The 9062-nt window shown below is 42.8% G+C and overlaps 1 protein-coding gene across 2 annotated transcripts in view; it reads right to left on the reverse strand.

Moving 5' to 3' along the window:
* The window catches only part of lhx3 (LIM homeobox 3), a 169848-nt gene extending 160990 nt beyond the window's left edge, over positions 1 to 8858 (reverse strand). For both annotated transcript variants that reach the window (XM_043720493.1, XM_043720489.1), the window contains exon 1: positions 8521 to 8858. In XM_043720493.1, coding sequence (XP_043576428.1) covers positions 8521 to 8770 — 250 coding nt within the window. In that variant the 5' untranslated portion in view covers positions 8771 to 8858. The remainder of the gene's footprint in view (positions 1 to 8520) is intronic.
* Positions 8859 to 9062: the final 204 nt, after the last annotated feature.

A 9062-nucleotide genomic window follows, 5' to 3' on the forward strand; every position in this document is an offset into this window, starting at 1 on the left:
TGTCCCGCACCCTGGCACCGGGCAGGCAACACACCATGCAAGACTCCCAATCCGGCTTGCAAAGGATACTATCTGTCCCCCTAATTATAGAATCCCCTATAACAACTACTGGTCTTTTTTCTCCCCCCTCTTGAATGGCCTTCTGCACCATGGTGCCGTGGTCAGCTGGCTCATCCTGTCCAGAGCCCTTTTCCTCATCCGTACAGGGAGCAAGAATCTCATACCTGGCCACCCTACCTTATGTGAAGAACATATCAGAATTAACTCAGGCAGTTACAACCACTAGGTATTAAGAATCTCATTCAGACAAATAATTAACTCAATGTAATAATATGCAATACTTTTGTATATACTTTTCATATCAATTTATAGGAAAGCATGAGGTAGTTGGTTAGCTCGCTGAGCTGTTGGGTTATCATGCAAACGTTTCATTACCATACAGGTAACATCATCAGTGTGTCTTCTGTGAAGCGTTGTTGTTCCGTCCCACTTGGTTTGTATGGGGTCCGATCTGTTCAGGCAAGTTTCACTGTCAGGTCTTCTCTGCAACAGTTTGTACACTGGGTGTGTGTTTACAGATGGTGGAATCCTGGTTTTCAACCAAAAACAAAGAACTTTCTTGTGCATCTCTGGTTGGCCTGTCCTGGAATGGTCAAATTGATGGCCTTCTTGGTCCGTACGTATAGAGATGAAGGAGAGTGGATCATGTTGTTTAGTTGCCAGTTGGTGTTCTTGAAATCAGATGGCTAGTTTTCGACCTGTTTGTCCAACTTAATGCTTGCTGCAGTTCTTGCAAGGGATTTATATATCAAATTGGTCCTATATGTTGCAAGAATGGAAGCTACTTAGCTAGTTCTGCTAAGTAGCTGGCATAGTGTGGCTGTAGGCTGATGTACCACCATAATACCTAGTGGTTGTAACTGCCTGAGTTAATTCTGATGTGTTCTTCACATAAGGTAGGGTTGCCAGTGTATTGGAAGATACAGTGTCTTCTTGGCATTGTCTGTTGGACAGGTATCGGTGAATAAAGCTGATGAGCCAACTGCTGTTAACAAACACTGTGTTAGAGTTCCTCTTCTTTGGACAGTTCTGGTGGATTGCAGTGTGTCATGGTTCTTCTGACTCGTGTCTTGACACAGCTCCATTTGTGAATGTTGGGGTAGTTGCTGTTGTAATTGAGGGTCTGGTCCATGTGGGTGGGTTTCCCATATGGTCATCTGTTCTACCATGACATCTACGAATGGAAGGTGGTTCTTCTCTTCCTCCATGGTAAACTTGATACCAGTGAGTATACTGTTGATAAGGAGGTGTGTTGACGGCAACAAATGTGTCACCCAAGTATCAATTGTTTCGATTGGATCAGGGGAACGACTGTGTTTTCAAGTCTCAGCATGACTGCTTCTGCTATTAGTCCAGAGATGGGATTGGCCATTGGTGTGCCATTAATCTGAGAGTAAACCTTATAGGAAAGCATTTAATAGATACAGGAAATAGGAATGGGACATTTACCTATTGAATGCAACACCACTCAACATGTTCATGGCTGATCTTCTACCTCTACGCCATACTCCCATCTCGCCTTACACACCTTGATAAATTTTGTCTCAAAAACGAGAGCAACTTACACTACTCAATATTTGCTTTTCATATTTTTAAGATATGCACTTTTACCAAATCTGTGAACACAACTTAGGAGCAGGATAGACGATTTAGTCCTTTAGAGTCTGCTGCGTCATTTAATAACTTCAGCTCAGGTAACTGTCTGTGCAGAGTTTGCACATTCTGCACATACTCCGGTTTCCTCCCACAGTTGAAAAATGTGCAGGTTCGGTGGATTAGCCATGGTAAATTGCCCATAGTTTTCAGGGATGTGTAGGTTATGTGCATTGTTCAGGGGTAAATATAAGATAACTGGGTTGGGGAATTGGTCTGGGCGGGTTACTCTTCGGAGAGTTGGTGTGGACTTGTTGGGCCAAAGAGCCTGCTTCCACACTGTAGGGATTCTACTCTATTCCATTCTAAAACATGGTTACTCTGGCTGTGGTGTCAACTCCACTTGCCTGACTGGTCCCCTTAGTCTGAAATTCCTTGTCTATCAAAAAAGGTGTATCCAACTCAGGCTTGAATAAATTTAATGACCCAACGCTTGTCATTTTCTGGGCAGAGAATTTCACAGACTAATAAACCCATGAAAAACATGCTCATCTGTCAAACAGGAGATGTTTCCTTTTTAAAATTGTGTTGCCTAGTTTTAACTTCTCTCAAATGGAAACATCTTTTCAGACTCCATCCTGTCAAATCCTCAAACATGATATTTCTAGAAGATCACCTCTCACTCTAAACTCCAACTCAAAATAATCATTTCAATTATACAGAAAGTATAACTGTACTTGTCATTCAATGGCTTTCTCATCACTAATTACCCCAATATCAACATCCTGGAGGGTTAACTTTGAACAGAAACTCAACTGGACTCACCATACAAATGCAGTGGCTACAACAGTAGGTCAAAGGCTAGGAATATTGGACACCATTCAGGACAAGGCAGCCCACTTAATTGGCATGACATGCACAAGCATCCATTCCCTCCACCACTGACCCTTGTTAGCAGCAGTGTGCACCATCTTTTATATGCATTGAAATCCACCAAGGATCTTGAGCTAGCACTTTCTAAACCCACTTTCACCTCCAAGTACAAGAGCAGTAGATACATGGGAACAGCACCACCTGCAAGCTCCCAGTCAAATATATTGCCATTCCTTCACTGTCACGAGATCAATAACATGGAATTCCAACCCGAAAGGCATTGTGGGTCTACCTACAGCACATGGACTGCAGCAGTTCAAGAAAGCATCTCACCACCACCTTCTCCAAGGCAACTAGGGACAGGCAATAAATGCTGGTCCGCCAGTAGTGCATATGCCCCACAAATGAATTAAAAAATGTTGAATTCAAAGCAGTTTGAGGAAAACAGGTTTAGTCCCCAAAAAGATAATGGGTACAAGCAATGTTTTAGGCAGAACATCAGAAATGCATCTCCATGGGACACTTTTAGGCATGTTCAATTTTTTTGTTTTTATTTGACATTGGCAGGGTTTTTGAACATTCAAATGCCAGTAACCTTCTCACGTGCTCACACAACATTTGCTCAGTTATCAAACCGATGTCCAATTGGTAACAGCATCTGTTCAGAGAATATTTCAAGTCCAGTGCATCTTTCTTCAGAAAGGGACTGTTCTGAAGGGTCACTTGACCCAAAATGTTAGCGCTGCTTTCTTTCCACAGATAGCCAGACTTGTTGAGTTTCTCCAGCAATTTCATTTTTGCTTCAGATCTCCAGCATCCAATGTTCTACTTCCTTTTACTGATATTAACAGCTATTCTGTTACAATTTAATGGACAATTTCTCTCGAGCAACTGCATTATAGTTAACTTCAGCACACATGACAGAGTTGCCAAACTGATTTTAAATATTTTTTCCAAGCTATGGTTGTTTCTCCTAAACCAAAAGTTAAAAAACAAACAACCCTGACTTTCTAAACTGAAAATGAAGTGCACACTTTTTTAAAAAAAAAAGACTTTGTTCAGTTCTAAAATCATCCCAATGTTATCAGAAATCAATTACTCTCCACAAAATTTCACTGTTTCAAAATAAGTCACCAGAACACAGGCGCTGAATTGTTAAACTGTCCATGCACAGTAACACATATCGCTCAAATTCAAAAATCCAAGCCCAAAACTAAATGATACTACAACATGTATAAATCATACACTACACACAACAGTAACAGTAAGTGATGGCAGTCCTATTTACACAAGTCACAAACTAAGATTGTTTTCTCATATGGTTAAGAGATGTTCTCATGTTTGTTTTCACAGGATTCATCATCTTAGAAGCCATTTCTTCTGGTGGAACATCCAGAGCAAGAAAGTAATGATTTGCAGATCTAAGCAAGGTCATTTAGGAGTGAATTCAGGAAGCAACTGTCATAAAAACAGCATTAGGTGGGCTGCACTTCAGATGGTCAGTGTGGACTCGATGGACTGAATGGCCTGCTTTCACACTGTAGAGATGCCAAGTAACAGCTTGCATATCACTTTTTGGCCAGCCAATATCCAATTGTCAAATAACTACCATTGTGCTTGAGAATTTCCAAATTAATCATCAGGCAAAATCACAGAACATTTTATTTCAATTTCTCAGAGTAGCACCCTTATGTCCTGCAAGCTCACAACCACCCACCAATAGTCAGGGACAAAAAGGACACATCAGCAAAAGTCAAAAATGGAAGTTTCCCAAATGACATATGGATAGGGTTTAACTGCAAGACACAGACTTTGTGCGTCAGTCAAAATCAAGTTCACTTTCTGTTTGAGATTGTCAATGAAACACGTTCCACAACTTAGTTCACCCTGAAGTCAGGTTTTGCTTACCCTTTTGCAATTGCACGGACTACAAAACATCTCATGCAAGACATTTTGCAAACTGTATAAAATTCTTGTTATTACTGACATATAGCAAATCACAATCAAATCCAGAAGCCAAAAAGACTTGACCTTCTGCCGTTGCTCTTGTTTAGCTTATGAAGCTACACAACTAAGTCTACCTGCCATGGCGCAAAAGAAAATTTCCAATCTCCCAACCTGGACGGAACTATAAAAGGAATAACTCAAATGACGCAATGACATCACATATGTGCATTCCTTTCTTAAGAGTAAGGCTTTTGAACAAATTTTGTTGGAAGGAAGGCACAATGATTGTGCCACAGCACTAGGGACTGGGGTCCGATTTCATCAAAATGACTGTCTGCACGTTCTCCCCATGTATGCGTAGGTTTCTGCCAGGTGCTCCAGTTTCCTCTCATTGTCCCAAGATGTATAGGTTAGGTGGACTGTCCATGCTAAATTGCCCTGTAGTGTTCACAGATCTGCAGGCTAGGTGGAGTAGCCATGGAAATCGAGTATTATGGGGACAGGGTGGGAGTGATGCTCTTCAGTGTGTCAGTACACATTTGATGAGCCCAATAGCCTCTATCTGCACTTTAGGAATTATACAATCCATGACATACCATTATAAGGGGCCGATTATAACCTTACTTATTATGGTCCCAATTAATCTCTGAACAGGTTGATAGAAATATTTTTTTCCCATGAATATCATCATGCATTCCTTTGTTTGCCAAACTGTTTCTCTCCCCCTCAGGGTTCTGTCTCCAACTATCAAAAAGACTGACATGGGGCTGAACTGAAGGGCTTTAAAAATATTTTTCCATGGGCATATCAACATTGTTGGCAAAAGCCTACATTTCATGCCTGTCTCTAACCATCTTTATAATAAGAGGCTTGCTAGAATGCTTCAGAAGGCAGTTAAGAATCAACACTTGGAGTCACCTGCAAGCCAAACACGGTTAGATTTCATTCCCTGCAGGATATTAGAGCATCCAGCTTGGGGTGAAAAGTGACAAGTAACATTCATGCCCCACAAATGCCAGGTAAAGACCATCACCAAAACATCATAACCACCACTTTGACATTCAACAGTATTACTATCACTAAATCTCAACCATCAACATCCTCAGGGTTACCACTAACCAGAAACTCAACTGGACTAGCCATATTAATGAAGTGGCTACATAAACAAGTCAGAGAATGCAGCAGGAACATTCAGCAAGTAACACAACTCCTGACTCCCCAAAGCCATCGTCTACAAGCCTCTATTCCTGATGAAGGGCTTTTGCCCGAAACGTCGATTTTCCTGCTCCTTGGATGCTGCCTGAACTACTGTGCTTTTCCGGCACCACTCTAATCCAGAATCTGGTTCCCAGCATCTGTAGTCATTGTTTTTACCATCATCTACAAGGCACAAGTCAGCAAAGTAATGGAATACTTCACATCTGCCTGGATGAGGACAGCTGCAACAACACTAAAGCTGCTATCAAAAGATTCACTAAGGCTCCTCAGATAGCCCCTTCCAAATCCACAAGCATTTCCACCTTGAAGGAAAAGGGCAGCAGCTACACAGTGACATCACCATCAGCATGTTCCCATCCCAAGACACTTACCATCGTGACTTAGAAACAAATCAGTTTCATTAGGCCAAAATCCTGGCATTCCTTCCAAACAGTATTGTGGACCTACCAGCAGTTTAAGGAGGAAGCACACCACCATGGCTCTCAAGTGCAACTAGGAATGAGCAATAAATGCTGGGCCCGCCAACAACATCCACATCCCATGAGTGAATTTAAAATAGGTGGATTTTTATGGCAAATGATGAATTAATTGTCACCGTAACTGAGACCAGTCTTATTCCAATTCAAATTAAACTCCATCTGCTGCCAGAGTCAGATGGAATCCAAAGCTCATAGCATTAGGCTTGGCTTCTGGATTACAAGTCCACAGTTTCCTCCAAGGGCTGAGGGAGTGGAAAAGCTGGCAGGTGCGAATGCAGATAGCCTTTGAGAACAGCTTGATTCAGTGTCACTGAAGGGACTGCAGTCATTATAAATCTCTGGTTGGAACTGATCACAATTACATCCACCACTGCACGGTAGCTCAGTGGTTAGCACTGCTACCTCACAGCAACAGGGATCCTCGTCTGTTTCCAGCCTTGGGCGACTGTCTGCATGGACTTCCTCCCACACTCCAAAGATGTGCAGGTTAGGTAGATCTGCCATGTTAAAAATTGCCCCATAGTGTCCTGGGATGTGCAGGTTAGGCAAGCTAGCCAGTGATGGGGTGGGGTTTGATGGGTCAAGGTGGTGCTCTTTGAACAGTCAGTGCAGATTTAATGGGCTGAGTGGCCCCTTCTGCACCAAAGATTCTAATGATTTTTAAAAATGTATTCACAGCATGAGGAAGTTACGAGGCCAGCATTTATTGCCCACCGGATAGTTAAGAGTCAATCATATTGCTCAGAGTCTGGAGTCCAGTGTAATCCTGACCAGGTAAGGATAGTTGCTTCCTTCCCTAAAGAGCATGAGCACATTTTCAAATCTTTTAGATCAAGCAGGATGAAGTAGACTTAAATCATAACTTGAATGCCACTGCTTCCTTTTCTATTTGTTAAACTATTGTTTTCAAAAGCATGGTAAAGTTTAGCTGCAAAATACCTGTAATGAAGGGGAATACAGAACAACTTTGATAATTTGCACTAGACGGGCAGGGAATATTTGGTTTGGATAACTGATTGTTCTGTAAATCTTTGCATGTGCTGACCAAACAGTAACATATGATTGAAAAATGATAAGGCTGAGCAATAAAACACTAGTCTAAGATAAACAAGATTCTTGGCAGTGGCGTGATTCTTTTATGTTAACTTGACAGCACACAGCAAACATTGGAAAACTTTGCACTTACAAACTTGTTTAGCCAGATGGTACTCAATGCACAAGCACAACAATTCATAAACAAAATCAAAAATTGCTTGAAAAACTCAGGTCAGGCAGTATCTGCAGAGGTAAAGCAGAGTTAGCATTTCAGATCCAGTGAGCTTTCTTCAGAACTGAAGAACTATTAAATCTGCTTTCTCTCCACACGATGCCTGAACAGGTGCATTATGTACAGCAACTTCTGATTTCCTTCATCTCCAATTCTTTAGTTATTTGCATAGCAATTCACATAGACTTTAGCACCCATGGGTAAGTTATACAACGTCATATAGTTTGAACTGGAGCTTACACAGTTACTGATCCCTTTTTAGTCAATCTTGCATTGAATTGAGCATCTAAGCACCAATGCTCAAATGAAATACTAATAATTTTCCCTGGAGCATCAGAAGCTGAGGAGTGACCTTACAGAGATTTATAAAACCATGAAGGGCTTGGATAGGATAAATAGACAAGGTCTTTTCCCTGGGGTGGGGGAGTCCAGAACTAGAGGGCATAAGTTTAGGGTGAGAGCAGAAAGATATAAAAGGGACCTAAGGGGAAACTTTTCCATACAGAGAGTGATGCGTGTATGGAATGAGCTGCCAGAGGAAGTGGTGGAGGCTAATACAATTTCAGCATTTAAAAGGCGAGTGGGTGGGTATATAAATAGAAAGGGTTTAAAGGGAATTGGGCCAAGAGGCAAACGGGACTAGATTAATTTAGGATATCTGGTCAGCATGGACAGGTTGGACCGAAGGGTCTGTTTCCATGTTGTACATCTCTATGACTCTAAATAATAAAAAGTATACTTTGACAAATAACAAACTATATTCATGGTAACAAGGCTTAGTACACCACATGCTTTACCAACCATTCTCAACAGGTCCTGTCCCTTCAATGACTGAGGGAACATATACATGCTGGTACATAATCTCCTTCACTACTATTTACACACGAGCCTAAGCAATTGCACAAATAACAGCAAGGATAAACAGCACAAGGATTAAAAAAAAGTGAGAGTAAAAAGCACAAAGATTAAAAAAAAAAGTGAGGGTAAAAAGCACAAGCACCAGTAAAAGCAGATGGAAAGTCAGTGTACAATGTCACTATGACAGGACAGGCTCCTTCCCCTCCGTACCCCAACCTGCCTCACCTTTCACGTCCCGGGCCAGTGCCTTCCAGGTGGGCGCATAGTTGACACAGTGGCCGCACCACGACGAGTAGAACTCCACCACCCAGGCGGCCGACGAGTTCCCAAGTAGGCCCTTAACCCCATCCGCCTCCAGAATGGTCACCGAGTCCTGGCTGCTGTACAGCCGGCCGGTGTGGCCGTGGCACAACTGCGCCAGGAAAGCGGCGGCGATGACCAGCGACTGGTATCTGCCCCGGCCGCACGGCGCCATTTTCCTAACGGCCGCCGCTTCCTCGCTCGAGCGACTTCTCCTCCCAACCGCCTTCGCCCCCGCGTGACGTCAGCTCGGGGACAGGGCGGGCCGGGGGCGCCTCACCGTCACCAAGCAACAGCCACCTCGCGCTACAACTGCTCATTCACAAAAACAAACTCTCCCGTCTCGCTCTGCAGCTGCAGGGGGGACACTGCCACGTTTCGAGGAGCCCTGTCTGCATTGGGAAAGCTCACAGCTCAATTTAAACAGGTATTCCGACACACAACGAAACATCATCATATCCAAAGGG

Source organism: Chiloscyllium plagiosum, chromosome 30, assembly GCF_004010195.1.
Source record: "Chiloscyllium plagiosum isolate BGI_BamShark_2017 chromosome 30, ASM401019v2, whole genome shotgun sequence".
In the NCBI taxonomy this organism is placed as follows: Eukaryota; Metazoa; Chordata; class Chondrichthyes; order Orectolobiformes; family Hemiscylliidae; genus Chiloscyllium; species Chiloscyllium plagiosum.